The 14,939-nt window shown below is 36.0% G+C and overlaps 1 protein-coding gene across 1 annotated transcript in view; it reads left to right on the forward strand.

The window, feature by feature from the left end:
* The window catches only part of LOC107194004 (alpha-catulin), a 94,398-nt gene extending 79,849 nt beyond the window's left edge, over window positions 1–14,549 (forward strand). Inside the window, exons 5-11 of the mRNA XM_015583559.1 lie at window positions 1,439–1,702; window positions 4,469–4,717; window positions 5,568–5,727; window positions 5,963–6,081; window positions 7,401–7,730; window positions 12,485–12,691; window positions 14,133–14,549. Coding sequence (XP_015439045.1) covers window positions 1,439–1,702; window positions 4,469–4,717; window positions 5,568–5,727; window positions 5,963–6,081; window positions 7,401–7,730; window positions 12,485–12,691; window positions 14,133–14,549 — 1,746 coding nt within the window. The remainder of the gene's footprint in view (window positions 1–1,438; window positions 1,703–4,468; window positions 4,718–5,567; window positions 5,728–5,962; window positions 6,082–7,400; window positions 7,731–12,484; window positions 12,692–14,132) is intronic.
* Window positions 14,550–14,939: the final 390 nt, after the last annotated feature.

Genomic DNA, 14,939 nt, shown 5'->3' on the forward strand with positions numbered 1-14,939 from the left:
CCATCAGTCTGACTCGATGTGATAAGGCCAAGAATTAAAGATATTTTATTTTTATTTGTAAAGTCAGGGATGGGGTTCGAAGACTCGATTTCTAAAATTCTCTGCTGGAACTGGACAAAGTACCGAAGTTGTTTCATATTATAAATTTATATTAAAAATTCAAACAGCTAAAAGACTCTCGGTTTAAAAATTAACGATATTAAATGATATTGAATCGATAAAGATTGAAGGTATGACCGACTAATTTAAAAGGAATTATCAAGTGGCGAAAAATTTATAACGAGCTGATTAACCGATATTCAATAAGATTAAATGGAAAAAGTAACTGAAGTTGCTCGATTATGTTCGAGATTCTCGCGCGGATAGTTGCATTGGAAAATGTAGACACTCAATCGCCGTATCGCTCGGGTATTTTATAGTTGGATGCCTTCTAACTCTTGGTTCAATGCAGTTGGTTGAACTGCATGTGTATATGCTGACCTTAGGACAGAATATATTTAGATGCAGCCTGTCATTAACGTTCCCTATACTGATCCTAGATCGTGTTTACTGTGTAAACATAATAACGTTTTATAACGTATGTGCCGCGGTTTTGAGTTAGGAGCATAAACTTCCGGGGAAATATATTACTGGGATTACAAAAATTCGTAGTGTGCCCTGCCGCAAAACTTCTTTATTAAAAACAAAAAGTAGACTGGAAATTTTAGTAAAAAATACATATAGATTCACACTTTGACTTCCACGTCACCAAAATATGTGTGACACGTACATTGCAAAGAAGCTGGACTATCTAAATATTGTTATAAAATTTTTGCGTAAAATTAAGATCGCAGTATAATATAAAACAAGACCAATAGCCTCTATTAACTATACGCATACTTCGACAATTTATGACGTAAGAAACGAGATAAAGTGTGTCTGGTTACGTACGGCCATTTTCACTGTGGTAGTCAATGTGTTAAAAAATATATTCATTATAGGAACTGAATTTAGAAAGGGAATTGACTAACCTTCTTTCATTCTTCTCTTCTTGCTGTAATTTACAGTGCTGGTAAAATGAGAGTTTAAGCTTAGCAATTGCATTCTATTACCAACCACAACTTCTAACTATTATTTTCGTTTAAATCATCTGTTGGGAAGAATTCATTTATTTTTTTATTAATGGTATAGAAAAGACCTACATTTGAAGCTTCTTTTGCGATAACGACACTGGAAAATAATACCCGTATCAGAATTATCCTTAATTTATATGTATTATATATCTAAGAAACTACCTCTTCTTACCCGTAAAAAGGGGGTTAAAAGATGTTGGGTTCAGACGAAAGTTTCTGATTTTACCCGTTCAGTGACTTCAGAATGCACCACTGGCATGTTCTGCGAAACTTGAATCGATTGGAGAAGTTACAGACCCCCATAATAGAGACCCATATGATTTCAGGAGACAACGGAACTGGATTGGGAACGCAAGACAGCATTGTTCTCATTGCAACACTTCGAGGGACTCGTGGAAACAACGAGGATGACCCTACTAGGACCGGAGAGCCGAAGTACCCTGCTAGACGCGTTCAATAACGTCATTGACAGGACACAGGATTTCACTGACAGCGCGTACACCAGCCATGAACACAGAGAAAACATCCTTTTGCTGTGCGACCGAGTGCAGCTGGAGCTGAACTACCTGCTACGAGTCGGTAACACCACGGTAAGAATACTTTTTAACACGTAAAACTACCTTGGACCTAGCTTTCGTGTTCAAAATAATTAACGGAATTATCAAATGCTGCACTCGAATGTTAAATAAGTCAAACTTTTTATATCCTTGCCAAACCTCAATTTAGACTTTTTATATTAGTTTATACTAATGTAATACAGGCTTCTGCGAGCCAGTAAATTGTCTCTGTAGCGTAGGGTATAAGTACATTGATGCAGTAGACCTATATTCGGGATCTGATTTGCATCCTTTAAAGACACAGTAAATGAACTTGCGTAATTACGGTATTATACAATGAAACCTTCGATTATGACACCAGTTACTTATGTAATGAATGTTAATGCCATCTGTCACTAAGGAGATTATATCCTGTTGATTTAAATAAAATGATAATAATAATAATAATAATAATAATGTGGCACTGGATATTTTGAATTTAAGACTAGGAATTAGCTAAAGAATATTTCAAAAGTAATAGTGAATATTAATAGGATAATGGGACATTTTCATGTGATAAGTTCCATGGAGAACTGATGGAACCTTTAATAGGGGAAGCAAATTTCTGTTAGATTTCAATTTTCGTAAATTAATCCACAGAAATTCATACTGCTATTAACATTTACAATTTACTGCTTATACTTGTCCTTTTCTGTTTTCCATATACAGAAACTATGCAATAGTGTTCAATCCCCCACAACCATCCGCTTAAATTGATTATAAGATCAGAAATAAAAATGCACAACCATGAGAAAATGAGCGAAAAATTTAATTTCACTCGCACAAACTCGTACCAGTCGAATACTTCATCAAGAAAATTGGAAAGTCGTAGCTTTTCATAGAAGTTTGTTGATTAGAGACGCTCAACTAACGGGAAAGTCGCCATGTCGATACTGTCCACGCTCGAACGAACCAATTTTCTCGGACGGTGTGGAAAATTGGGCTGCAAAAAAATTCATATAATACCGGATTATAAGCGGCGGGATAATCCGAGTTGGCTTGATCCGCGTTGAAAAGAGCTGACATTCTGTCGTAAATCCCAATGAATGGGCAGACTAAACTGAATCAGTTAGAAGAGCATGCTGCCAGTGAATAGACGACAGCGGCGAGCCGTTCACTCTTTTAAAAAACGCAAACGAAAATATAAGAACCGCCACGGGAAGTCGGAGTAGAATCTTTTTCTACTGACAATCACAACAGTTTCTTAACACTAGAACTACTCAGCAAGTGGAAATGACTTGATAATACACTCTTATGGCGATGATTAAAATGTTATGACAATACATTTTCTCAGACCTTTTGCAACTTTTATTACGATATGAAAGTAAAGAAATGAGTTAACTTATGGGTTTTGCACTCCAAGTTCACAAGTTTACAAATTCAATTCACCCGTTTGTAAAGCAAAGTCACCATTTTGTAGATGAAATTTACACTTTCGCAAATTAAATTGAAATACATAAATGTTTATCGCTGGTAATTCGAGTGTTAATAGTATTACGTGTATAAATAAATTCTCGCACTTTTGTTCGAAAGTATATTCATTAATATAAAAGGAACGGTCCAGTGCTTTCAGTCGAAGTATTTCCCATCGGAAACTACTACTTTTTGCTATCTCTCAGGCCACATACGGATACCGTGGCAAAAAAATTCACTTCCTCCTTTGAGGCGATAAAGTCATCGACCTATTTTTCGACTTCCGCTTCATTTCAAAAGCGTGTATCAGAGGGGCCATGCTGCATTAACCAGAAGTGATCGAAATCGAATGGTACGATGTCTGGAGAGTACGCTGGTTGAGGTAGGACTTTCCATTCGTGATCAAATAGTATTTCTTTCATCTCCACAGCAAGATGCGGTCTCGCGACAAGTGCCCAAACGCTCTGCACAATGCTCCTCGGTTAACTGATGTGGCATCCACTTTCCTTCCCTTTGGATCTTTTCCATTGCATGCAATCGATTAGAAATGATTTAAAAAGTGTTTCGTAATCTTCCTGACAAAACAAAAAAAACAATTAGATAAGTGAACCTCACTGCACCGTTGTTACCGTCATCTAAACTTGATCGCGGGAAGTTATTTACTAGAATGATTCATAAATATCACCTATCAATCTATTTTGTTTGTCCATTTTTGAGGCATTTGCAACACAGAAAAAAACAAGTAATATATATGGGTACAGGTATAGTGATAACTGATTCTGTGGCGAGATCTCAATTATCAATCACCCTAGAATACATTTAATATAACGAGGATTTCTGACTTTTCTAATGAATGTTACTTTGTTGTTTCGGTGGGATTCCTTTTAGAATAAACCGTAAGAATTCCTTGATTTTATTGCAGTTCAGTGAACAGTAGACTATAGATGCTAATGTGAATTTCGATTCTCCTAAATTGTTTTCGAATAATCGAACTTAAACAGAAATTTCCTTCCTCTGTTAAGGGTTTCGTAAGAACAGAAATAACTTACTAATTTTATTTTGTCTCGCTTCGTTACAAGAGCACACGTGCATAAAATCTGCAGTCTTAAGATCAGCTTTCTCCTTACCAACATAAATATATTATACTAACATTTGATTGATTTAAAAACTCAGAACATAGAAATGTTTTGTTACTTTTGTATATCGTTCATTCGAAAGTGTAACTTCAAAGGTTAAGTAAAAATTAATGGAACAGAGGTAGCGATATTATTCCTCGCGGAAAGACTTGCTGTAGTAAAGGAAGAGCAATGTGTGAATGAAACGATTATTATTATTAATCTCTCGTAGCAAAGTTACGAAGGCGGAAGTGGTTCCCCAAGTGCTGAAATGGAACAAGCTGTACAGGCAGTGTTCAAAGCCACCAAAGAACTCCGCCAGGTGCTCTGCACGACGGCGATGGAGCAAATGACGAATCTTGGTCAGGTGACCAAAGCGGGCCTAGAACTTGTATCCACGATCAAGAATCTCGCGTTGGCCAACGACATCAATAGCTTCGAGGAGAAGAAGTTCAAGGAGTACCTCGATCACATTGTCGAAGTGAGTTTATCATTTCAATGTTAAATAAATAAATCACTGATGAATCGTTGTTCCCTTTACTATTATATTTCTAATGAATTAAACTCGATTCAGTTTTATGTAGAATATTGTTGGTACTTTAAACTTGACTCAGTTTTATCTCGAACATTAATACTTCATATTATATGAATCTCTTTTTAGAACGAAATTCTGCATATAGCTGAGTTTAACTACATTTGAAATCGAATACGTACGTTTCGTTATTATGAATTAAATATAGATCTAAAATAAATACTAGAAATATGTTTTGATGTGACATAAATTTCATTCCTGATTCGTATTCTCTCTAGAGTTATGTTTCCAATGAAATAAATCAGATACAGTTTTATCTGGAACTTCATTTGTCTTCCTGTTAAATTTTAGAAAAGATACTTCACGTAAACCTGTGACTAAATGTATTTTAAATCCAATTTCTATTGAATGGTCGTGACTAAAACATAGATTAAAAGTCGATAGTAAAAATAGAGTAAGAAAAAAAAACTTTCATTTTATTAATACATTACAGACGCTGACAATTCTGGTGTTCTCTATTCTAACGCTTCACATGGCTCTCGAAAAATATTATACATACAGGGGTGCCAGAGATACCTGACCGTTACATAAATAAATTAATAATACAGCTGATCGACGATACATTTAAAATCGAAATTGTTTCTTAAAAATGCCATGTTTGGGGTGTACAAGTTTAAGCTTTAGTGTCTTTGAAGTTGTATTTAAATCCTCTACATATTTATCCATATAGGGTATAAATCTACATATATATGTATATATGTACGTATAATTCGACATTTATCAACTCATCCATTAACAGGTGTGCAGAATGATCAGGCACGTTGCGCCGACGGAGACACTCTCAGTGTCAGCGAAGTTCACGGGAATCCATTTGGAGATGTACGGACCCCAAGTGCTGACAGCTGCGCACACGTTGGCAAAGCACCCGACCAGTAAAATCGCCAAAGAGAATTTGGAAGGTAACTTGAAACGTATCCAAGAGCGTAAGTTCTTGTTACCCTCGTGAATGGCATCGTAAATAAAAATTAAATAGATTCGACAATGACATTCACCTTTTTCCATTAAAGAAAAGTCCAAGTACACTTCTCAGCGAACGAGTGATCCCATTCATCTGAGCGATCGAATTTATTTAAAGTACAAACCGTACCTGCGTTTCCAAGGAATTATAAGCTGAATGGTATTTGTTTGTTTCAGTATTCGCCGATATGTGGCAATGGCTCATGAACGACGTGACTTCCGCTGCGAAAGATGTGCTCGAATGGCATCAGAATCAACCAGAGAAGCAAGTATACATGTCCTTGCCACGGCCAGGCGTAAGTGCACTTCTACATACTTTTGCACTTCCTTAATTAGTGCATGTTTACGATAATCCCCGAAACGATCAGGACGATCGTGAGCTTAATTTTACAAAGTATTTAAAGATTTTTGATCAATATATTCTATCGCACACTGTCCACTTCGCTCCATCATGCCACTTTTTTAATTCAAAGAAAGAAAAACCGTAGATGCTGAAAGACCAATTTTCTGGCTTCGAATTAGTATAATAAAACGCTGGGTATGCTAGAAAGCGTATATATTAATTATATACTTTTATACTTAACTTCTTAACTAAAAACGGTATAGGTAAAGGAAATAACGAAAATGATTATCAAAATGCAGAAAATTATAAACACGAGGAGCTATAATGGTTTGTTTTTTTGTTAATTTATGTGCAATGTATGGATTAAATACAATTTCATTCAAGATAAAATAGGGATAGTTAAGTAGCTGTTACGCAAGGAAAAGAAATTGGATCCCATTATTCCAGTTGGTAATCCTACCCTTGTTAAGTAAATTAAGAACAGCACGGGTCGTATGTAATCAAAGTAAACGACGATCATTAAGGTTCAACAGCGCAGAAAATTAATGGGGGCCATTGTATTAGCAGCTCGCGTTGCTTAAGACACGACGATACATTAACCACTTCATATTCCTACGGACATTCAAGGAACCCATTTACGGTACCCTTTAACCCCTTATGTCAATAGCCAGAATCAAGAAGATAATTTATTTACAAGAAACGTGTAGTTCTACTTTAAAAAAAAGAATGTGACCATACTTTCTGGAGGTCCAACTGGTAAGATTTCGTTGTAAAGACAATATTTCTTTCTTTAAATATTTTCTATTTTCATTTAAAAAAAGAGCTATAGCCCGTTCAATAAAATCCAATAAAAATCCGGAATATCCAAAAAAAATTCTCTTCAACATATCAAACAACAGTCCTTTTACTAACAAAAAAACTACAAATCTTGATTACCATTCACAATATTTAAATTATTTTCTGCATTTAGATACCCATTGACGTTGAATTCAAACAGAAGAAACGTTGAATTCCCATATAGTTTAGCTTCCCAATGAGGTTCATTCTTCGAACAGCCAACTTCTTTCTTAATTCAATGTTTCCATCCGTTTGAAGAAAGTTTCCACTCATACCATATCGCTTCTACCACTAATTTTTCCGTGTCCCTAGAGCATGTAACACGAATCTACTTTAACTTCCAGTCCACTTTTTTAAGACCGCGCTGAATCCCTTAGAGCCAGGAATGCTAAACGGTGAATTCTGGAATAACGAGACCTGGCTATGATTTTTCAGAAACATGGCACCACCAGCAAACCGTTGAAACCGGCGAAACTGGACAGCGAGGAGCAAGCGAAGATCGCGAAGGCAGGCCTCGAGATGAAGCTGATCACCTCGGAGATGGACGCTGAGACGGACAGGTGGCAGGAGAGCGGCAGCGCGTTGGAGGAGAACAACGACATCGCGAAACGGGCGAAGAACATGTCCTCGATGGCGTTGTCGATGTACCAGTTCACGAAGGGCGAAGGCGATCTGAAGACCACCCAAGATCTGTTCACCCAAGCTGAGTATTTCGCTGAGGAGGCGAACAGATTGTACAAGGTTGTGAGACAATTCAGCTATCAGGTACGTGGCATCCGTCGTGGTGGCGTAGTTTATCAAAGCAAAAAACCGATACACATTTCTTAATTGGACTGATGTTGGGATGTTTGTGTATGTACGTGTACGCACGGTACAGGCGCACACAACCACACGCCTGCCTGTCAGCCTACGTACACGTACAACACGTGCATCGACATTTTATTTCTGATCATTCGTTCTATTTACCACTGTTTATTATTATACGGATTCTATACTGGACTTGACTCCGAGTTTTTTGATCCTTGCTATATTGAAGATACGTTTTTTTCCTTGAATTTCGCTGTTGAGTTTCGTTTTTACGTAATTGCGATATGCCGGAGCCACCTCGAATCTGTTTGACGATCGTATCGATTGGTCACTGGAATTGTTTTCGTAACGGGAATCGATGTTTTATTGGATCGAATTTATATTACAGTGATGTTGAAGTTATATCGAGTGTTTTCTGTGTGTATCATTTATATTGGCCGTGTGGCACTGTTCGGGATGTTAGACATTTGTCGATACTTTGGTGTGATATTATTATCGAAGTATTGTAGTAATGTTATGAGTGGATTCGAAGTGGCTCAGGCGTGAGTTATTAGCATTAGACATGTTCGAATTAACACGTTTGCTGCCCTTTCGACCCTCCTAGCTAGGCCGAATATATATAGTTACCTGAAACCATTTTGATCTCTTTATACTCTTTTTGAAAAAAAATCAACAAAAAAAAAACGCTAACCTTGTAATATATTCTGTATTATGAAACCCCTTTTTTGACCCTCGCTCTTTGAATGCCTCCATCCAGGTAACTCTTTCTCTCTTTACTTTAGACCCTTGTTGGGCTCATAGAGATCATGTTCGCCTTGTACAGATCGTTCTCATTGCCGTGCACATATATATCTATACTATATCTACTACATATATTATATACATATCGCTCGTTTATTCTGCGAATACGTTGTTCCAGTTGCTGTTAAATGTTGTCATTTCTCTATTTATTTCATACTAACCATCATTACACGTTACTGTTCCATACATATACGCAAGTACTGCTATGCAAGATCATAAACACCAATTACGATAATCCACCTGACAACACTTGTCTCGTTTCTGTTGAATGGCGTAGCGTAACTACACCTGTTTTATGTTTCTGTTCATTGAAGAGAAAAGCACGTTGAAAAGAACGGCTGATTTCACTAGCGATCACAAACCGTCACATCATTTTCGTTAGACGTTCGATTAAGTAGAGGAGTACATGAATTGCCTTTTCATGCTGTAAAAGTACAAATCAACCCATCCAATCGAGAATTACACGTATGATTTGAATCGTTGGAATATGATATACAGGGTGTTAAGGAAAATGTTGAATACTTTCACAGGAGGTGGATTTTGCATTCAAAACTAAAACGAAAAACATGAATGACGAAATTTCATTCGAGGCTTCATTTCAGTTATTAGTGTTGAAAATACGAGCGAAATACGCGTAAAATTCTTCTGACACTACTTGAGAGCTGTGTTGTCTAACTGTTTCAGGAATTGCTCTCATATATTTCCTTTTATTTCATTCATTAATTTCTAGGTAATCAATCGAGACCGTGTTTCAGCTGAAAATCGAATATTTACATAGTATAATATACAGGGTGTCCCAAAAATATAGGACAAACCGCAACATGCATATTCTTCATGCAAATACAAATCGAAAAGTCCTTTACCGTTTTGTAATCTGAAGCTCCCTTTTCAAGATATTAGCAGTTAAACGAACTCACACGCACGCGCAGCACAGTCAAAAAGCGCCCGATCCGACGAGCAAAGGACTTTTCGATGTGTGTTTGTATGAGGAATACGCATGTTGCGGATTGTCCCCTCTTTTTGGGATTCTCTGTATATTTTTCCCGTATTTTCAACAATTAATACTTCAGAAACAACGCCTCGAACGCAATTTCGTCATTTTTTATTTATGTGTCAGTTTGGTATGTAGAATACACCCTCTGTGAAAATTTTCCACATTTTTGTTAACACCCTGTATATATGTATATATGTAGAAACATACGTTAATTCACATAAGCAATTATTCTTCGCATGTCAAGTTTTATATAATTGAAACTCGAAAACGACGAAGAGTTTTTGTTTATTCCGAGTATATATTATTTGAGATGGAACGATTCGATTGTGTTTCCGTGCGTACAACATTTTCCGTGTTTTATTTGTATTTACGAATGCGAACGCAAGAGTATTTTTGGAATCTGTAGATTTCGCAGGAACGTGACTCTTGTTTCAACGATTAGACGAGTTATTATTATTATTGAATTGTCACCCCTGTCACGGCATCGAATCGACTACGATCATTATTTTGTTGGTAAATCTATTTTCTGTGCGTACATTTATGAATTTTTTGTGTACGATTAGAAAGGTGTGTTTTAGATGCTACGGGAATGCTTCCGTCTGTGGACGACGTCTATGTGCATTGTGGTCCCCCTCCTTCCACTATCTGGGGCATGACTATTATGTCTCAGTTTTTGCCAGCTTCCGATTCGATTTATCACAAACGTTCACATTAATCAGCTAAGATGAAAATATTTCAGTGTATGTTCGTCGTTAGACTGCAAATATTTATGCAAAATACTGCTGCAAAGTAGTTATAATTTTGATGAATTGGATGATTGATCAAGCTAAATATGATGAATACAAATTCCCGTTCGTAATTATGAACGTACCGATCAAATGTGAAGTAAATTTTGAAGAACATTATTTAATTATTGAATATCTTGGATGAATATTCTCTATAGGTGATTAAAGCTCAATAGACTATATTTGCGCAAGTAAATAATAATGATGCAAAATTTATAATCTTTATAAGTTATCGAAATTTCCCCAGACGCAACAGGTGCCGTAATAATTATGAACAGGAGTATAGATATTTATTCCCCACGTTATAAGTTCTATTAAATTGAAAATATTACTGTAATGGTATTCAACGTTACGTATAATGTTCTATTTTTCGTATTTCAAATGCATAAAATCCGCAGTCTGTTTATTATATTGATCAAGACGAATCTAATTGTAAGTTATGGTCTGGTATCAAAAAACGAAAATCGGGTGAGTACTAGTTCTGTTTAAAAATATAAATTCGTTAAATAATTTAAGAAACATTATAAGTGAATTAAAAATATTTTATTTGAAACAATTGAAAGTATTTTAGAATTTTGGATGAGAACAATTTCTTTGCTTTTTGCATTCATGAAATCATTATCCCCGAATTTCATCTTGGCTGCAATCACTTGCAAAGTGCAATTTAATCCGAGCATCGATTGTGTAACAGTCGTGAAGCTTGCAAAAAACAACAAGGTCTGTACTATTTCACTGTCATTCACACAGTCACTATCTAATCTTCTTCTCAAGCAACTTACACTGTTCCGTTCAATCTTTTGCATTGTGTTTCTATTAGGACGACTAGAGAATTTCTCTGTTAACTGATTAGATATGCAAACTTACAAGTATCCAAGATTTATTACTATCGTATTACAAAGTATTTACATATTACTAGTCGACGAATAAAGAATAGAATCAGGCATTGCTTTAAAGAGTTTTTAAGAGACGCTACATATGTATGAAGACTAATATCGCAGTGCAAACGTGATCGATGGTTCTCAACGATTTATTTCAAATACGTAATTTTTCAAACGTTCAGGCAATTGTATTCAATCTTCAGAAAACAATTAAATTTTCATTAAAATTAAAAATTGTCTGATATGAACGGTACAGCTGAAATTACGAACATATATGTATACAGTATTGATCATACAGATTTAATAATTTGGTATGTATTATTACGAGTCTTTAAATTCTTTTTAATGTATTAATAGAGTAACAAATAAGTTAGTTGAACCTACAAAACCCTGTTTTCAAAGTAATTTGATGAAATTGTATAGATTATAAAAAATTTAAGTTTTCTGCTCAGGAACAGTATTTATAACCTTTGCAAGAATCTGAAAATATTCATACATATTTTAGAGAATGCATACCGTATTTCAACATATTTACTATTAAGTTTTATGTATCTGTTATAAGCTGTCATTAGTTTCGGTGTAGCCATATTGAATTTTCTTGTGTTTGCTGTCAGAAGTTCATTTCGATCATGACGATAATGATAGTAGCAGTCTTCTCTAATACTTCTAATGTTCTATACGTCAAGTACTCGTCAAAATAATGGTAATTATTCGCAATAATGTTTAATTTAAAGAAAATTATAAAGTTGTAGAAATGAACTCACAATCTCGTCAAACGTCATAAGAGGGTGAAACTAGACAAATTAATGACACTGTATGAAAAATACTAAAACTTCTAATACCTTAAAAAATATTATACATATCTATATAATTTTAAAAACAAGAAAATTTTTGCAGATTTCGTCATGTTCTTTTATTATTGAAGTCCTAATAAGGAAACTTACGTTCAAGACCTTTTCTTTATTAAATAAACTTAAATCTTATGATCGATATTGTATCGATAAAAAGTTTGTCTCTTATCCTTTATTAAAAGTAATATTCGTTTCAATGAATAATAACTATAAAATCGAAGCAATTAAAAGAAATACTGAATTTTAATAAAATGGAACTCAAATGAAATAAAATAATAGAATTTGGATAATATGATATTTAACAAAGAATTCTGTACCAAATCGTTGTAAATGATAAACGAGCACGTTTGCCTTGCGACACGAATGAAGACGTAAGATTTTATACGATGTTGCATGGGCACAGGTACCAGGGGGCCCGCACAAGACAGAACTCCTGACAGACCTCGACCGTGTGCCGATGTACGTCCAGATGATACAGTTCGCCGTGATGGACCCAACCGTCGGGAAAGCCGCCACCTTTAGGAAAGTCGATAAAGTAATCCACGAAACAAAGAATCTAATGTACGTGATTTCGAAAGTGGTCACCGCATGCTTCGACTGCGCCACAAAGGTAAGACCGTTTGAACATGTCGATCCAAATGGATCATTTCTCTGTGTTAAACGCGAAAAAGTCAAGCACAGATGGCGCAGTATATTATTTTGTTCACCTTGTACTTTTGTCTTTTCTTCGGTATTTTTGAGTCTTACCGTTTTTTTTTTCTGCTCGAGAACAGGAAAACGTTCAGTCTTTGCTCTAAAAAATACTTAGCTTTCTCTTTATTAATAATTATCGATGTTCCTTTCAATTTGATTGTAATTACAGATCATTTGTTAAATGGTAATACTAAGTTCGATGAATACAGTAATTCAGTGGAATTATACGGTAAGCGAGGAAAGATTGAACGATACTTTGTTTTGATGGTAGCTAGCTTTGTGTCAGCAGAAAATGTATTTTAATTTTTTATAAACGTATAGCTGTGCGTAAAATCGTTGAAATCGTGATTAATTCTGTGCGAATATTTGGTGTTCTGTAATGCGAGTCTTAGTCAATGAGACGAAGAAAGGCAAATTGGAGAGAATATAGTGTTTAAATTACTGTACGTATTTTGATGTTACGTTCGTGATGTGTCACGTCTGACATCATTTGAGGATATTACACTTAGGACAAACATTCTTATTGCACAATACAATTATGCAGTATATAAGTTTAAAATCAGTAACAAATATTCATTATTTCACTTTTGCTATATATTTATAACAAAACATTTGCGTATTTCTTTTTGTTAAATATCACACACAATATGTAAGTAAAAATAGTAGACAATAATTGTGAACTGTCCACCACAGGCATTTCTGTAATAACTATTGCAAACTTCATTCAAGAATTACACCTAATATTAATAATAACATCTCTTCATTATATATTTAAATAGAACACGAAAAATAAAGCATTATAATTGAATATGTATACGCAAAAATAGTACTCATAGTATTTAGGACTTATTACTCATAGGAAATTTAACTTCTGCGCAAATAAATGACAACAAAGTGTAGGAACGGAGGGTAACCATTTCAAACGGCAGATGCTGTAGCAACTGATCAATATTAATAAGTTTCAACGGAAATTTCATATGTAAGCATAGTTGTCATATGGACATTTAATTCTACAGAATCTGATCTTTAGCACGGAAAAAATTCTACATACTTTACAATCCTACCAGGGACAATAATGTATGCTAATCTTAACATACCTAAACACTCATTTCTCTCTCGTCGGTCTTCTAATAATTCAAAGTAATGGTTCACTTACAAAAAAAATCCAAGTCCTCTACTCTGACGACTAAACCTAATCGTATCGTATCGATCGCATGTCTCTGTTCGTTCTAATCAGACCGATACACCTTACGGTCAAATATTCGCACAGAACGACAGACATCATACGAAATCGCATAAACACGCCGTCATATCACGCCTAAAGTGTCTACGTGTCCTTCCATGTATTCATCGACTAGCACAATCTCACCATGCCGCAGTACGTGGAGCTCAGTCCGTCGACGATGCACGGCCTAAGCGAAGAGGAATGCTTGTACCCAGTTAGCCCCCAATTGCTACCATCGACCAGTCCCTATGTGCAGCCCCATCCCTTGACCTCCGTCCAGTTGCACAACATTTTAAGAACGCCCAGCCTGAATTTCTCGTCCTTCAATTACAACACCTTGCCGATCACCACCAATTCCGCAATCAATACCGGTCCACGTAACTCCGCTTCCTTCGTTCATCCCTCTGTCCTACCCTACTCGTCTAGCAACAATGCAACGTCCGGTTGCGGACCTCAGGCACCAAATTGCCTGCAGAATCTACAGCTACTCCAGCTGCAGCTGCATCACGCACAGCTGCAGCACCTAAGACACGCCACTCTACCGAGATAACACAGAGTTTCGTTGCACCGTGAAGGTCGCATGTGTTCACGTGCGCTGCCACGATGCCCAGGCGCGCATGTACAACCGCTCTCCTTTGTTTTGCACAGGTTCGACTTTGGTTTCATCATCTTTTCTCTTTTGGTTTTTTTTTTCTTTCGTTTCAAGTTTGATTTTGTCGCTTCTGACGATGCTTCTACGGATCTCGTTGGTTCTCGTTCAGTTCTCTCTCTTTTTCTGTTTTATTTTCGTTCTTCGGGCGAACTGCGCGACCCGTCGAACGCGAATCATCGGATTACGATCGATCGATGGATACTCCTGGGGGATTTTGCGGGATTAAGTAGATTCGTGTGATGTAGTATTTTCGTGTGAGGGGAAAAGGTAGTCTGGTTGAATGGACTA

This window comes from Dufourea novaeangliae, unplaced genomic scaffold (genome assembly GCF_001272555.1).
Source record: "Dufourea novaeangliae isolate 0120121106 unplaced genomic scaffold, ASM127255v1 scaffold21, whole genome shotgun sequence".
NCBI lineage: Eukaryota > Metazoa > Arthropoda > Insecta > Hymenoptera > Halictidae > Dufourea > Dufourea novaeangliae.